The sequence below is a fragment of the Epinephelus fuscoguttatus genome, linkage group LG5 (assembly GCF_011397635.1).
Source record: "Epinephelus fuscoguttatus linkage group LG5, E.fuscoguttatus.final_Chr_v1".
In the NCBI taxonomy this organism is placed as follows: Eukaryota; Metazoa; Chordata; class Actinopteri; order Perciformes; family Serranidae; genus Epinephelus; species Epinephelus fuscoguttatus.
Genome location: NC_064756.1, coordinates 41252283 through 41270385, shown reverse-complemented (window position 1 = coordinate 41270385; position 18103 = coordinate 41252283). Strand labels below are relative to the sequence as shown.

General features: G+C 40.5%; 1 protein-coding gene across 9 annotated transcripts in view; it reads right to left on the bottom strand.

Annotated features, from left to right (window-relative positions):
- LOC125889095 (RNA-binding protein Musashi homolog 2-like) overlaps positions 1-18103 on the bottom strand; it is a 482288-nt gene that overhangs the window by 441761 nt on the left and 22424 nt on the right. For all 9 annotated transcript variants that reach the window (XM_049576805.1, XM_049576804.1, XM_049576810.1 and 6 more), the window contains exon 5: positions 13314-13355. In XM_049576805.1, coding sequence (XP_049432762.1) covers positions 13314-13355 — 42 coding nt within the window. The remainder of the gene's footprint in view (positions 1-13313; positions 13356-18103) is intronic.

The window sequence follows — 18103 nt, the reverse complement described above, 5'->3', positions numbered from 1 at the left end:
CATCAGACTGCCTTTCAGAACCTGAAGTAGAAGAACTCGTCACACCGTTTTACCATGGCTACGGTATGCCACAGTGCTTGGGAGCAAGCGACGGGACACATATTGAAATTAAACAGCCATCTATGAACTATACGGACTACAACAATAGAAAGGGGAGATATACGCTTAACGTCCAAGCCGCATGTGACCATAAGTACTCATTCATCGACGTTGTGATCAAATGGCCCGGGAGCATACACAACGCTCGAGTGTTCGCTAATTCTCAGTTGAACACTCATTTCAAGACTGGTGGTATTCCTGCCGTAAAAAAAAAAATTGTGGAAGATGAAGAACCCATCCCAGTATTTCTGCTTGGAGATCCGGCTTACCCATTAATGCCTTTCCTTGTGAAGGAGTATGCAAATGGTGGCTGTAACCCTCAAGAACAGTATTTTGGTTTGTGTCTGTGTCGAGGCAGAATGACAATTGAATGTGCTTTTGGGTGACTGAAATCTAGGTTTGGGACGCTTAGAAGGGCTAGGGAACTCCCTTACGTGATTTATGCCTGTTTTGTCTTACATAATTATTGTGAGGCTTGTAAAGAGACAATTAAGGACAGCAGAGTAATGATAGCCATAGATTCTGACAGGGAAAGCCAGCCCCACATGCAGAATAACCATTATCAAACAGACTGTAATGAAGCTGAAGGAAAGAGAATCAGAAGGGTGCTAACAAAATTCCTTGGCCCGTAACTTATGACATTGCATTTTGTTCTTATGTCATACTGATAGACATGTGCATGTTTTTTTCTACATTCAAATTGCCAAAACAGCTTTACTTTTATGTTAGTATGGCATACTGACCTGACCTTTTTAGTTTTTATGCCAGTGGTTCCCAAACTTTTGATTTTCAAGGGCCCAGGGTTTGATCCCTGTGGCACCACAATATAAATTTAATTCTGAGTGTGTACAAATGGAATAAAATTACTCACATGGGTCATTTGGTTCCATTTCTATACTCAGGTTTATAAACCTCAGGGTTATAATGCTGTAACTCCTCAAGGACCCCTGGGGGTTATGGACACCGCTATGGGAACCAATATCTTATATGACTGATGGTAGATGTGACTCATAAGTAATATCAGTGTTACATATACTTTTTTTGTAATTGTCAGTTATTTAAAAAGAGAAATGACAAGGCATTCAGAAAATATTTGTCATTTAATAAACTTTTACAGTGTCATACCACTTTTTCCTCTCCATGAAGTCAACAATCATCAACAATTAAACAAAATAAAGTGCATTAATGCAACATCTTAACAACTTAAGGTAACTGTCAAGTATTAATCCAGTGTGTATGCTATACATTCAATGTGGTCTTCTGTGCAACACAAGTTACAACTAATGCCAAGTAACTGTAAACAAAGTGAGCCTTCAGTGTAATATTACTACACACAAATTAAGGCATTACATAATAAACATTAGGCTATTACATTAAAAATATGCATGTCTAACTGAAACAATTTTTACTCAATGTCGTCTCCAAACAAAGCCTGCCAGTAGGAGAACTGAGTGGGATGTTGTGGTGTGGTATTTGGGGTGGGGGTGAGGGGTTTTGTGTTGGTGTAAACTGGCCAGGATGCTGGGGTGTGGTATGTAGGGGTGAGGGGTTGTGTATTGGTGTACACTGGGTAACATGTAGTGGTGTGGTATGTGGACGTGAGGTGGGGTTATATGTTGGTGTATAAGCGTGTGAGTAATTTGTTGGCTATATAGGTTGCTGAATAATTTGGCTCAGAAGACTGAACCCTTGAGTGACTGAGGATGTGAGCTGTGCAATGTTAGAGGCTATTTTGTTGAGATTCTCCATGTTTTGTGTTTCAGCCTTTTCTATGAGATTCAGCAAGCTTCTCTTCAGTTGTAGGTCTTCTTGGGCTGTGGAGTCCACCGGAGACCTTCTTTCGAGTCTGTCATGTCTGTACCCTTTAAGTTTGGCCTAGGATAGAACAAGACAATACATGACTTAAGATGGAATATAACATTAACTGTTAACAGAGCAAATACAGAGCAATGCGCTTAAGCCAGTGTAAAAGAATCAATCACTCAATCTTTTTGGGGTCAACTTTCTCAAAAATAGCAGATCTACAAGCTCACAAGTATGAAATTGTAGAACTGCTATTTTTATTTCTATTTTGCAGGGTGGTCCTTTGAATTTAAACTTGGTCACACTTGGGGTGAAGTGATAGGCTAAGGAGAAAAAAAAAATAGGCGTGTAAAATAAAAAAAAATGCAAATTTGTACAGATAAAAATGTATGCTATCACCAACTTCTGCCAAAAAAAAAAAAAAAAAAAAAGACTACCGCTTTAATTTCATACATAATATTCTTCCCACATTTTGGGGGGAATTTCTGATCCTAAATCACAGGGTATTTGAGTATTTATGCCCTCAAGTTCTGACACTGGCTATAAAAATCTTCCTGTTCAACAGCCAATAACAGCTTTAAAACAAAAATGCATGGCTTAATGTGGTACAGCATATGCACAATACCACGCAAATTCTGTTACACATAAACAAGGTCATGTACTTGTAGTAAATTACGTTATTCCTTCACGACCGAGACAGACACTCCAGCAGATGCCTCACTGTCAGCAGCCACAATGTCAGAATCTGGCCCGGTTTCAGGATCCACACTGGTATCGGGATCCTGACTGATAGAAGATCCAGTCTCGTCCACATCAATGACCAGGATGTCTGCATATTTTGTATAACCCGATTTTCGTGTAAACAGGGATATCGTTTTCACAACTGATCGTGTAAATCCAGAATTTTTTTTATACGGGATAAATAAAAACCCGTTTTTATTTCTATCAGTATCCGTGTAAACAAGGCCTAAGTTTAACACAGACAATGACCAAATTCTCCTTCTCTCTTTTGATATGTGTGCGTGAATTATTAAAGCAACTCTTACCTTTCTTCGATTTCACACAGCACTTGTGCAAAATGTGAACATCCATTACTCCCGCCTCCCTCCAAAGTCCCATCCCCCTCCTGCTGCAACTCCACCTCCCTCCAAAGGTCTACTCCCCCCTCCTCCATTACATCCTATTACGTCTACGATAGACGTAGGCGTTGGCAAGGTAACGTTAGATACACGGAAGAGGAGAGCAAGTGTAACGTTACAACCAAGACAGTCAAATGCAACCCCAGAGTTTTAAAACTCAACCAGAGTCAGTGATGACTGATGAGTTTTAGAATAAGGTTACAGTGCTAACGTTAGATAGTAGCGTTAACATTACTAGTAAGTGGAAACGCACAAGGAAGATAAAGTTAATGTTTCAGAGGCTACGCCACAGTAGGCTAACGTTAGCCATTAGCAACTGGATGCTGTGTTGTCATATATATAATGTTCTGAACTGAAGTGAACTTCTTTATTTGTCATTCTTAAGCACAGCACAAAAACTAAATGACATTTTGCAAAAAGAAACAAAACATTTAAAAACAATTTGTGCAACATATAGTGCAATAGTAAGATGAAAAGGGTCGACATTTCACAGTCAAAAACTCCACATCCTGAGAGCAGAACTGGGAGATCCTCTTCACATCACAGCACCATGAATTGTTTGTGTATACACCTCAGTGAACACAAGGACACAGCAGTCCCTCACTCCTTGGTGAGTGGATCTCCACAGTCGGATGTAATCAGAAGGATGCTGGGAACAGCTGGTTTGATGGGTTTAGTTCTTAGCCTACAGCTAACCCCTCCGCGCTTCCCCCACTTCTGCGTCCTGTCACAGCGCTGCCCTGCCCCATCGGGACAGCTCCAGGAGAAACCACAGTCATCTCAGGGCTATAGCTTGACGTAGCAGGCCAAGCTTGCTACACATCCTGAGCTCTCTTGGTTGTAGCGTTAGATCTCTGCAGCGGTTTCTAATGTCTGTTAGAAACTCGCAACTGTATTGCACTTAAGAATTTACTTCTTGTTATTTCACCAGTGTACGCAGAGGCTACCGCAAGCATTGGTGGTGCCACCCTGTTGATTCAAACTTAGAGGCAAACTAAAAATACCTGTCCAGCAGAAACTCTGCGACCATCTTGTCCCTTTTTAGCTCAGGATGAAGCTCCATCAGTCTTTGCCATCGCTTGAAAACAGAGCCAATGTTGACCCGAGGTTCTTGCAGCATCGAGTTCTCTCTTAGTGTTAGCTTTTTGTGCAATATTCTTTCTTTTGCCAACTGATTTCCCTGTTGGAGCAGCTGGAGATGGAAGCGGTGGTCCGCATTTGTCTGCCATTGTTACGGAGAAACGTTCATATCCACAAGCGTCCCTGTTACTAGCCTATTTGTGTCTCACAGATTCGGGGGCGGGGTGGGGGGGTGGTGGTGGGGGGAGATGTTGTGTGAGTGGTTACGTCAGTTGGAGGCCTCCGCGTAGGGAAGACAGACAGGAGAAAACTCCGACCAATCATTGCATTCGGCCTGAATGGAATGATTGGTCGGAATTTTCTTAGAACCATATGAGAATGGTATAATTATGAGTGTTTATTGGAATTCACTTACATTTTAGTGTGCCATCAGCTTATTAATAGCATTTTAACCTTAACAAAAAATTTTAACAATTTTAACAAAAAAATTACAGAAAGGTAAGTGTTGCTTTAAGGTGAGAAGCTGCCCATGTTTCACTTACAGTAGAGTGAGTTTAATTTGGTTAGCATGTCAGCTTTGTGTACTTTTCAGTTTGTCTTTGTTAACTGAATGCTACATTGCGACATGCGCTAGCTTGTTTGCTAGATTAGCCTGTTAATTAGCTCTCTTGATAACTTCTCTGTGTATCACACATAATCTCTATGTTATTGGAGAGTTGTTCATTAGACATGTTTAAAGGAATGAGTGTTTAAAGATTGTATATGCATATTTGTAAGAATTGAGTGTAAAGCTATTTTTCCTTTTGTTTATTTCAGAACCACACACATACACACTTGTTGTGAACCTCCTGCATTGAAAATTAAAGTATCCTCTCGAACCTGATTCTCTGGCCGGAATCATTTACTCCATAGTTGTCCTACCCAAACCAGTGTGTCCCTGAGGTCCCCTTCCTCACATTGCCAAAGCCACGAGTTGCACATGTGATTGTGTGTTCACTGCTGATGTTACACGATGTCAATCATGCAGCGTGGTGGGAATTTGACCAGCATTTTAAATCGGCATATTTTAGACTGATGGCCGGTCACAGGTCATGGCCGATCACGTGAAAATCGGCCCTATTCCGAGCACTGCCGATTAATCGGTGCAAGTTTATTAAATAGAGACTAAAGGTGTTGTGCTGGGAAAAAAAAAAAAAAGATCATCCCTGCCGAAAAATGCTCCCCCTGTTAGTTGTGGGGTTAGGGGAAAGCATCCCCTCCTCTCTCACACTAGCAGGAAGTGCACTTTATGTCAAGGATGTTTATTTCAGCACAACTGCAGGGTTTGTAAAATGTAGCCAAATGTATCTGTTCTGGAGGGAACACTGCGCCATTTCTTGTAACAAAGTTAATAGCCCATGGACACACATAGGTCAAAAAGTAAGTTTATGCAGTAATTTGTATGATGCAGTGTTATGCAGAAACAGAAATTATGATAGGGCTTTAGAAGATAGCTTTGGGTAAATAACATCTTATATAATGACGAAAACTGTCTGTCTGTGGATGTGTCTGTTCCATGTTTTTCTCCTCACTGATTTGGTCAATCCATGTGAAATTTGGTACAATAAAGGGAGAATGTGAATGATGAAGCAATATTATAACAATTGGCCAAAGGGGGGCGCTATAGCAACCGACTGAAATTGCAAACTTTGAATGGGCATATCTCATGCCCCGTATGTCGTAGAGACATGAAACTTTGCCCAGAGATGCCTCTCCTCATGAGGAACAAATTTGCCTCAAGAACCCATAACTTCTGGTTATATAGATTTTCCGCCATTTTGAATTTTTTGAAAAACACTTAAAATTGATCTCTTCCTAGGAAGTTTGACCAATCTGCATGAAACTCGGTGAACATAATCTAGGGACCAATATCTAAAGTTCCCTCTTGGCAAAAGTTGGAAAACTTACTAAAACTGAGCTTCTATAAGGCAATGAATATTGCGGAGGGCGTGGCTCATCACATAAAGGTGTATAACATCTCAAGGGTTTCACCGATCACCACGCAACTTTGTAGGCATATGACCACACATAATCTGAGGGGACCCCTCCATTATTGACCCCATCAAACAAAATGGGGGCGCTAGAGAGCTAATTTCTTATCTAGGCCTAACCGCCATATCGATTTTTACTAAACTAGGTAGATATGTAGAACAGGACGCCTCAAGGTGACTGGAGAAATTTAACTCTAATTTTTTTTTTTTTCCCTAATATTTGGTATGACTAAGTCATGGTATGGAATGCTGTACATAATCACAGAAACTGTCACTGTGTCATTCTGTCAGTCACTCAGTCATTCTACCAGTGCGCCCCACTTTTAAGTCAGTACAACATATAAACACTTTAACTATCTGCCTTTCAATGTGCTTCCTCAACTACTAATGTACAGTTTTAGCTCACTAACTCTCCCACTATTGGCAATGGTACTACTGTACTTTCAATAAAGCAATCGTACTATCAAATTCATAAACACTGTGTCTGAATACATTGCTCTTCTTAATGGGTTCAGTTGACTATTTAATCTGCAATTTCTTATGACCTGTATCCCAAACACACACCATGCGAAACTGTATGTGGGCAACTGTGCACTCAATGGACTAGTCATGTTTTAAGGCAGGAATAGATGATTAGCTCTGTGATTTCCTTTAACGGAGTTAGACTAACGCATGTACATTAATATCAGATGACTGTTCGCTTGTAGAAATTAATCAGATTTCAATAAAATGCACAAAAAAGCTTTGATTAGGGTAAAATACTATGTGGAAATGTAGGATAGCCTGCTATCAATAGTGTAACAACTTAGTGAGTCACAAACAGGAGACTCGAGGCTCGTAAATAACTGGACATCATTGGAGTGCATTAGTAAAAAAACATGTACGTCCACTATCGCTCACAACAACGCACGCAAGTCCGATTAAAATATTAAATGAGTCACTAATCACGTGTAAACATAGGTTTAAATTTTGGTCCTAAATGTGCCTAATTGAGGTGTTTTGGGTTTATTTTCATTTAATGAGTAAAACAGTATTTTTATGCTCCTGAAAAACACAGGTTTGGAGATGCGTGTGTTTTTATCGGACAGCAACAATTTTGTTTGTGTGTTAGCTGACCATGTAAACACAAGAAACTGACATAAGAAAAACCTTAACTGTTGTCAGTATGTTCTTTACAATTTTTACACCCACAGTAATTTCTGCATTTTCTCAATCAAACAATAACAAAAGATGGACTTTGATGACGTCGTGAAGTCGCCTGGATCACTGATGTCTGATGAAAATCTACCTGACATGACTCAGACAGAAATCATGTTCACAGACGAGGAAATGTATTGAAGATTTATCCACGTTACGTTCAGTCATGTTTATTCCTGTTATGTCATATCATTCTCATGAAGTCGCCACAAGTCAGTCATGTTAGCTCACTAACTTACTATTAGCATCAGATAAGTCGACTACCCATACAGCTACTGTAGGGGTTAGCCCATCCCTGTTATCTGTGGCAAAACAACCAAACTAAAAATACTCCATGAGCATGTTGAATGTTGTTGTAACATTATCATGTTACCATATGCATAAGCCTTGGTGGCTGGTCTTGTCTTCTGAACATTTGTTTCATTTCAATCAAAATCAAAATTACATCAAGATAATGTTTGTTATTGTTTTATCACCAAGCCCTGCATGTGTATATGGATTATGATGCATATTTAGTGTGTATTCATGAGTGACACACTATAGGGGGGCAAAACTACGTTTTACATAGGGCTCCCAAAAAGCTAGATAGAGCCCTGCTAGCTGGTGCGTCTACTGGACAAAATGCAACTGTCATTAAATACATTTAGTAAAGTGAGACCACTTGACTGGAATGCACAAAATGTAAACACACGACGTTAACCTTATTCACCTGATGCCAGCAGCTTCATCATCATTATGGGACAGTGAGGAAATTTGCCAGCTACATATGTTAAAATGAATTAAAGTTGCATGAATACTGCATGAATAGAGGGCTTATTGATATCCTGCTAATGACTAGTCAGGAACTGGTACTAATTTAGTACTGGTTCTTCATATTCATTCCCATGTTGCATCTGAGGAGCTAATTTTGACCAGGAAATCTGTTTTTTACATACAATGGGTCTTATTTATGAAACATGAGCAGAACAAATTTGTGTGTTTACTGTTTACAGACAGAAATTTACGTGTATTTCTGCATTCATCAGTATGTTAGCAGCTCCAATCTTGAACAAAATTCTCACCTGCTTCATACTGCTCGTAGTGCTTGTGTAAATAAGGAATGCACATAAAAATTGCTTGTCATTATTAAAAATTACAATTGCAATTCGTGTTGTGCTCTGTTACGTTCACAATACGCAGATGACTTTGAAACACATAAGGTAAACATGACAGAAGATTAGAAATATAACACTTTAAGATAAGTCATTTGGACATTAGCAGATTTAAGCTTCAGATTAGGATTCTTAAAACTGTTAACAGGTTATTTAAATCGACTTAATATATGTGTTTTCTACATTTTTGGCATCCCGTCCCCACTTGACTGAGACTGTGAGACCAACGTTACTGACCAAACACTACGCTATCAGTGATGGCTGTCAGAATATACAGTGATTTAACACTATTTAACATGTACATCACCTCACCTTCTAAGTTTGATGTTAAATGCTCCAGTAGAGGCATGTTGCTGTCTCCCCTGAGACAGGAGAGAGGTTGATGCAAGTAATGTGCTGGTCTGCAGCAGATACATGTAACTGAGAAGAGCTTCCTGTAGCTGTTGTGGGTTATTTTATGCATTTTTTTGCATCACGTTTCAAATCAAACCATTTTCATTTAACTTCTTGGGAGGGGTTCTTTCAACAAAGGACAGAGTTTACAGCAACCGTTACTGCCTTTCAGGCCTTTGATTTGATTGTCCCTGTCACACAACTAAAATATTATTCTTTCTCTCGCTCTGTTTGTTTGTTTACTCTTTGTTCATTATTCAGGGGCTGGGATGTATGATAATTGCAGGAGTGTGCTATTAATTTACGATTGATTGTCATTCACGTGCCACGGTGCCCGTGGGGTTAATGTATATGGTTTAGGTTTTCAGTACCAAGATTTTTTATGTGCAAAGCTACTCACTGACATTTTGTGAATGAGGCCCAATATGTGTATTGCTGGAGAATATTTGTTTTTACATTCCTACAAGAATATATGTCATTATGTGTACAGTCAAAAAACAAATCAGTTGAGAGTAGGGCTGGGCGTTATGGACAAAAAATTATATTTCGGTATTTACAGGCTGACTAGTGATGCACAATGTATTTCACGACATTTTCTACAAAATGGGCTACATGTTTTCAGTTGCAAGTCAAAGCCACATTTGAGATGTCACAAGCACTTTTATAAACAGACTGCGATCAAAATAAAATGCAAAGACAGGGATTTTATCCCCCTGTTTGAAAATAGACAGCTGCACAACATGCACATGAAAAATGATATAAATTAAATAGCAGGGCTGTACGTTAAAGTTTTGCACAGAGCAGTGGTACTACAGAGGTTTAATGGTTTGCAGCACAGAACACAAAAGTATAATGTGAGTATTAAAGTAGTAGTAGTAGTTTTCCATGGCCTTTAAAATGACTCTAGTGCTGGAAAATGATTTAAACTTTTTTTTTTATTCATTTGTTCTATTGATCTTATTTATGCTCAGAGCATCAACAGAGAGGCCAAGGGAGGGAAGGAACGAGAGACATTTGTCGGCATTATATACGTCTTGTCACACAACAGACTACAACTACCAAGAATGGTGACGCATTATGATCAACTTCACACACGAACTACCAGCAAAGTGCTGGACTGCACATGTTGCTGGATTGCACGTACTACTGCGGTCATTTCATTCATCGCACAGACTGATTTAGCATAGCACGTGCAACATATAGACCAATGTCACACTGTAGACTAATTAAACAGATTAAACAGAGTAGCAATTATATGTCTCAATTAGTGTTGTCGGAGAACTAGTGAGTGAGTGAGTGAGTGAGTGAGTGAGTGAGTGAGTAAGCGAGTGAGTGGGGCTGGTGTCACTGGTATGCATTATCGATATAAACTGTGTTGTCTAAATTTATATCTTGCTTGAATATACATTGTCGTTATATCACCCAGCTCTAGTTGAGAGTTCCTCTTTAAGGTGAGCAATTCATGTATTTACATATTGTGTATTCTCATATGAATTCACATTCACACTGTGTAATAAAATATTACATGACTGATGTGTACAAAGATCAAAATCATGTTTAAACATGAGTTTAATGCTTTTCTTCCATACTAGCTATCTGTGATGTGCACACTTCATCTACAGCTTTTTCCCCTAATAAGAGTCCACCAGCTTCCCGTCAAATGATCTATACCTGCAGTCTCCTGGCCTCTAAATCCCATTCATCAAAGAGGGGTTTATACTGGTCTGCCTGCTTGCTCTGTTTGGAGCAGCAGATGGGGATGTGTGTGGGCGAAACAAGCACCGGGCCATAGGCCACATCTTCTTCCATGCAGAAAGACAAAGACACCAGAAGCAGCAGTTTCCACATGAGGAAAAATGGGGGATCTGTCTTTATTTGAGCCCATTTGTTCAACTGCTCTCCTCATTAATGTCACTCAATGAGAGGGTACTGGTTGGCTGACTGTAGCACCCACTCCTCCAATGGCTCTTGGGCTATACTGCTGGCTGCGGCTCCAACACTGGAAACCAGTGTTGCCCTGCAGCAGTGCTGGGATCAGTGAAACAATGAAGCAGGACATGTCTGTGGAAGGCTTTACAGGACTGAGGATGACTACTTGCACCAGGCCTCTTTGAAAACTTTCTCAACATGGTGCAAGGAAAAAACAGGAACCAGTCCAGTGAGTAGTAAAGTAGCAGTACCTAATCAAGTTGGAGCGTGCAAATATGTTACTGTATTAGTGGGTTTATTACTCTAAAGTTAAGTTACAGACAGATGTGAAGCCAAGGTCACATTCCTATTGCTTCAATCAAAATCCCTTCATTACCTGCAAACATGATTGGCGGTGACCAGAGTTGAGTAACCGAAAGCACAACTTAAATCTTCACTTACAATCATGATATGCAGTTTAAAGCAAAGCAGCCTCACTGTTTGGTTTGTCACTCTTAACCGGCCTCTACCAGCTGGTGAAGGGGAGTGAGGCATCAGCAGTCAATAAAACAGATTTTTTCAACATTTATGAATTACTTCAACCAGGTCCTTCAGTATTAAGTCATACATGTGCACACAAGAATTGGCCTGATCAATCTAGTAGTGTGTGAAATTAGCTGGAGACAGACAGATATACACACTCACATGCGCCCACGACCAAACACACGATGCCTTCAAGGCTTACCTGGCAAAGATACACTGAGCATAGCAATAGGACATGCTGTCAAGCTCAGCTCACATCCTAGCTACATCAGCTGATCTCAAGCAGCCCAATCAACTGATGGAGCAGCTGATTGATGGAAGGGAGTCAGCTGATAGATCACATAATTCCTTTCTATGCAACCAATTGGCAAATCTCATTCAGGGCACTTTTACTTCAGGGCTATTTAAACTGCTTTGGCCTGCCTACTGTTGCTGCAAGCTGCTTTGCAACCCACCTCCACCCCAGCTCCTCCTTTTAATGTTGTGTCTGACATATCAGTGTCATTTCTATTTGCTCCCTCTGCCTCAGGCTTTCCTCATATGCGCATGGAAGGGCAGGGAGGTTTGCTCTCTCTGCTTTAGGGCATTTCACGTAGGCACGTGAAAGCGTGGCGAGGTGTGCTCTCTCCACCTAAGGCTTTCTGTATAGGCTGGAGAAAAGGCAGAGAGGCCCTAGAACAGAGCCATACCACCAAATATAATACCGCAAATGGAATTAAAGTTCCCTTTGACTAAAGTGGTCCTGATTGTACTATCAAGATGGTTAAACACATACAGTAATGTTAGTTTCAAGTGTTGACATGCAATAAAACCATTTGTTTCCCAATAATTAATTTGATATCATGATAAATAATAGTGATGTCAAGTTTGATCCAAATAATTGTAAACATTATAGCATGATACTGTAGGCCTGAATGAAAGCTTGTTGCATGTATGTGTGCACAACCAGAAAACTGCATACACACACTCACATAGAGCTCGAAGGTGTATCTTAACTTGGAAATTCAACATGAGCCATAAAGTGAAGATGCAGCAGAGAGCACAGCAGTCAGAGCCCACCTGAGGGAGTGGAATCATCAGCTCTCATGCAAAGTGATCAGAAATGATACATATCCCCTCACTGTCTTCAGCCCTGCTGCTGCAACAAGACACACTCTTACTCAAGGCAGGACACAGTCATACTTGTTTTCTGCACTAATGAGATTGCTCTTAAGCAGCAAGTCCAGGAGACATTTGCAAGTCCCGTTTAACCTTCAGCCACCCTCCACCGTGCACTCCGCAGCTCTCATTTCCTTCACAGTTTTGGGCTGCACAAACTGGCTGTCTGCAGCTCTGCTCTACTGTTGTGAATATCCTTGAGTCATATTCATGTTTATTCAAATAATGAATGCAAAGGCTTTCCCTCCCTCACCACCCAAAACAGCTCACACAGGAGAGAAATATGAAAGCTTTGTTAAGATCTGCAAAACAGCCCTGTATATGCACAACATACTGAATATAAAGCCTTTGGTGTTTCCAGGCTTCCACACTGTCACAAAAGTCACTAACAATACTGCTCAAACTGCCAGCTCTGACTTAAACATGCGTATTTCAAGCATGTAAAAAACAACAGTGTAGCAAGAAACACGCCCCTTGCCTGTTGTCACTTCTACAATAACTTCCCATCTTCAAGAGAGCATGTCTTCTGGCTTTGAGCGCCCTGGCTCTGCCATTTCACTCTAAAACCCTAACTACCAAACAGCTTTCTCTGTGTGATTCAGCAATTCAACAATCAATCACTCAGCATCCTTGGGAGAAAAAACAAAACAAGTAAATTACTGGATGTGATCATGCATTACACACACGTCTCATCAAACTGTGTCACATCTTTATAGTCCCCTGGGTTTCAGCTCCAGGAAATGGGAGAAACTTTTTGTTCAAAGAGGTGAAAATACACCTCTGCATAGCATAAAGGAGAAAAGTCCTCTTACCTTGGGCTGAGCACGTCTAGGAAAGGCAACTTTGGGGTCAATCTGCAAGAGGGAAAGCACATAACAATAAGTCAGTGAACAAAGACACAAAGAGAATGAAAAATACTGACAAATAATTGAAGTGGGGAGGAAAGCCATAGCCATCCTGTATGTACAATATGTAACCCTTAAAGGAATACCTCACACAAAATGACCATTTGTATGTCAATTAGTCATGCCGTGTTACCTTCAATTCATGAAGAAAACTGTATTTCACATGCCATGGAAAGTGGCATAGATTTACTGATTGATTGGGGACCACCAGGTACAGGTGCATCTAGCTTTCAAAAGGGAATGGGAGATGACACTCTGATTGGTTGGATTCATGTTACACCCAAAACACACCTATAATTGGTATAACCTATAATAATTTGGTATAATTGGTAAAGAGCAACTGCTGTATCCATTTACAGTAATCCCAAACAAACTGTGGGCTGAGAGAATTCATTGCCTCCCATTGGTTCAATAAAGAGGCGAGGCAATAAATGGCCATTTTAAAAGAATACTTCACGTCTACTTCAAATCAGGTGGATAGGAGAGGGACAAATAGGACACAATTGGCACACAAACTCCCACACACACTCTCTAACTTGCATCAGGAAATACATTTACTTTAACATGTTGAAGTAGAAACCTTAAGTACTACCTCCTCCTGAACATTAGCAAAACTAAGGAGATAATAGTCGGCTTCTGGAAGAAGCAGCAAAGGAACTACACCCCCATTAATATCAACCGGTCCTCAGTGGAGAGGGTGGCCAAACTTTAAATACCTTGGTGTCCACATCACTGAGGGCCTGACCTGGGCACTAAATCTGTCATAATAAGTCAGTGGTGAGAAAGGCAAGGCAGAGACTGTATCCCCCCAGACATCGGAGGACATTCCAGGTATCCCCTCAAATGGTGAGGAATTTCTACTCTTGCACCATTGGGAGCATCCGGATGGGAAACATCACTGCCTGAAAAGAGGTTTGTTCAGCTGATCACACCATAGGTGCTGCTCCGCCCTGCCTAAAGAACCCCAGGCGCTGCAAGAATAAGGCCAGGAGAATCATAAAAGATCCCAACCACCTGCAAACTGCTTTTTCTCCCTGTTGAGGTGGGAAAGAGGGTACCGATTACATCAGGTCAGCACTGATACCCCTTTCTTCACCAAATTAGCTCTGGTTCATTAACTGGCTCCAATCAGGATTCTTGGAACCTTGGTGCTACCATTGTAATCAAGGATGTGTCATAAATGAAGGACATTCAATGCACAATTGAAGCAAACAGTAGCAAAATCGTGTATTCATCACCTGCAAACTTTTGTTCTCTTATTACAGTTTTTTTTTTTACCCAAAAGTAAGCACAGACCAACTATTAATGAGACAACTGTATGCCCTTTTTTCTGCCAATTTCTCACTTGACTTTTACATTTTTACCTTCTCCTTCTCCTCTTTCCAACCTGTAGAATATGACATGCTCACTGATGTCGTCACAGTTCGCACTTCAGGTTAAGAAAAACATGCTCTTGTTTGGTTCCAGCTAAGATAAACTTTTCTGGTTGTGAACCAGTTTATTTTTGGTCAAACTGCCCTGAACAGTTCAAAATTAGGTGCAGGAACCGGAACAGAACCAGTTCCATGCTGGTGGAAAAGGGGCCTGAGGGTTCTACCCTCAGGCCACTAGGATCACAAAGGAAGACACTGATAAGACACACATCAGCTACAAGAAACCGGTTAGAACCCTGGTTAAACATACATACATGACAAAGAAACTAAGGTTCTCCAAAAGAAATATACCTGGTTGAAAAAGGTTTCCCTGATCCCGTACCACTATTACAGATAATTAAGAAATTAGTTTAAGGGAGAAATCCAACTGTAACTTAGTACTTACTTTTAAATCATAGATTTCACCCAGAGACAAGAGGAATCAGAGCCTATCAGTTCAATAAGACACAGTATTATTATTATTATTATTATTTTATTGGTTCTAAATATGTCATTATTATTTATGTTCTTTGCTTCAAACAGCGAGACAAAAATGTGATTTTTTACCATCTCTGTGCTGCTGGCAGTATGTGTGTATGTATGTGTGTGTGTGTGTGTGTGTGTGTGTGTGTGTGTGTGTGTGTGTGTGTGTGTGTGTGTGTGATTTCCCCACTTCTCTGTTTAGTTAATCACTGTTCCCATTAAAGATGGCTAATAACATTTAGAGCTAGTAGCAATTTAGCTCTGCCCAATCACAGGACCATTCCACATCAAATCTAATCTCCTCTTAAGTGGAGGGGGGGTCAATAAAGCTGCAATGATTTACAAATTACACAGACAAAGGGCTAATTAACGTTGTGTTCAGCCTGCTTGTTGAACTTATGGAAACACAAGTTGTTCACAGCAGGATGAAAAGAAAAACTGATAGCCGAAGAATGAAAGATCCTGCTGCACAATTATGTACAGTCTCCATTTTGAACCTTCCAGTGAAAACTGAATGCATTTGATGTGCCAACTTTAATCACCAGCAAAGGTGTCACAATAATAATAATAATGCTGATGATAATAATGTACAAGAGTCAGAGATCACCATGTAAAGAAGAGTGACTGAAAAGTGTCCAATGGAGCAGTTGCATTTGAACTGAATGTTGAATGTTCATTTCACTACCATAGGCCATCTCCAATGCTGTTTCCATGAATTTGGCAGTACATCCAACCGGCCTCACAACAGCAGACCACGTGGAACCAAAGGAGGAGTGATGGATGGGTTTAACAATCACCAACTTTCCCCCAGGAGGCCGGTGTTCACTTCCCATGTGATTGTAAAGCCAAACCCTTTATTTTTTTAACCTAACTAAGCAGTAACTTTTGTTGCCTAAACCCAACCACGTGCATGTGTTGGCAAAATGTAACCATGTGTGCTTGCTGTTGAAGGGAAAAAACGTCAATTCAGTGTACCAATGCAGTGCGTTTATTTTGAAAGAGACTGTATGCAAAGTATACATTTCTTTTTAAAACATAAGTGTGTTTTCAAAACACACAATGCATGAAACAGGCTGAAGCTGACACAGCATCCCTGAATGTCAACATCCTGGGTACCTTACACATCATATGTGGCAGTAGAAAGTCCACGACCAAGCAGCAATATGTGACAAGGTCGGAGTGAGAATGTGTTGCCAGCCCAGGAAGTCAACATCCAACTTCTTCATCTGCAAGATCGTCTGAGACCAGCCAACTGAACAGCTGATGCAATAATTGGTTTGCACAACCAAAGAATTTCTGCACAAACTGTCAGAAACTTTTCCAGGGAAACTTATCTGCGTGCTTGTCATCCTCAATTGGGTCTTGACCTGACTGCAGTTCGTCATAAAAACGGACTTGAGTGGGCAATTGCTCACCATCGATGGCGTCTGGCACTTTGGAGAAGTGTTCTCTTCACAGGTGACTTCACTGTACCAGGCAAATGACAGACAGCATGTATGGTATTGTGCGAGCAAGCAATTTGCTTGTGCCAGTGTTATGAACAGAATGCCCCTTGGTGGCAGCGGGGTTATGGTATGGACTAGCATAAGCTACTGACACAGGCACATTTTATTGATGGTGGTTTGAATGCACAGAAATACCACGACGAGTTCCTGACACCCACTGCCATGCCATGCTCCAACACGTACACTGCTGTTTGAAATCTCCTGCCACAGAAGTTTATTGAGTCCAGTCAGATGGCTGGGCGGATTCCTGTATGTGTTTGAATGGTTTGTCATGCTATTGTAGAAAGTCCTCTTCACAAGTAGAACAAATGGTATTTGTATGAAGGGTTTGTTTTGTACATGGAAAACAAAACGCTATACAATGGTTCAATCAGAAAGGCAACTGAAAGGGCAGAAAGAGACAAAGATCCCTCTGAGCAACAGTTGAATAAAAATAGAAAAAAACAGCAGTCATTGGTAAAAGAAACTGTAAGCTTTGCATCATCATGTGTGCAGATTTAAATAGAAACAGGTTTCTGTTTCAGTATGTTTACATGCACAAAACTTTCCAGTTTTTGCACTTATTCCAAAAGACAATATTCCCACTAAAGTGTTTACATGGCTAATAAAAATGAATATTCTACAAATGTTACCATTTAAATGCACCCTTGCATATTCTGATTAACATGCCCTTACACGTCGTTCCTCAAGTAAAAATATAGAAAAGTGAAACAGCTGAAGTCACTTATTTTGCCTGTATGCATCAAAATAGGATTGTTTCAGTTTCGTACAGGTGGTGGACCTGTTGAACACAGCCTCCCTTTTTGATTCCTTGAACCACCTTCTTGAAAAGGTCACTGTTGCAATAGACAAAATATGTTGCACATACACAAAAACCTCTTGATATCAAATCTTTGATAATGTTTAAAAGTAGGTGTGTTTCTCCTTCTGACCAGAAATGTGAACTTTTCTTTTGGGCATTGGATCTCGAGCCTCACAAACTGTTGGCTAGCATGGGTGTATAAACAGACCTGGATACAGCATTTGCAGCTGTATCCCAATCATTCCTATGAAAGTTGCTCAGTGGTGCATGAGGCCAAAAAAGCTCTATAACCGCAGTATAAATTTACCCGGATGGTAAGCGCTTCTTCTGGATCATTGGGGAACCATAGAGCAAGCACACAAGAGATTTCTGCCAGTCAAGCCAGCTACTTCCGGTTTAGCGCTCTTCTAACTTAAATGGGGATAAAATGATTTGACCTTGCGGCTCCTCTAGACTTTTCAAATCATTGTGACAAATGGATTAAATCCTGATAGT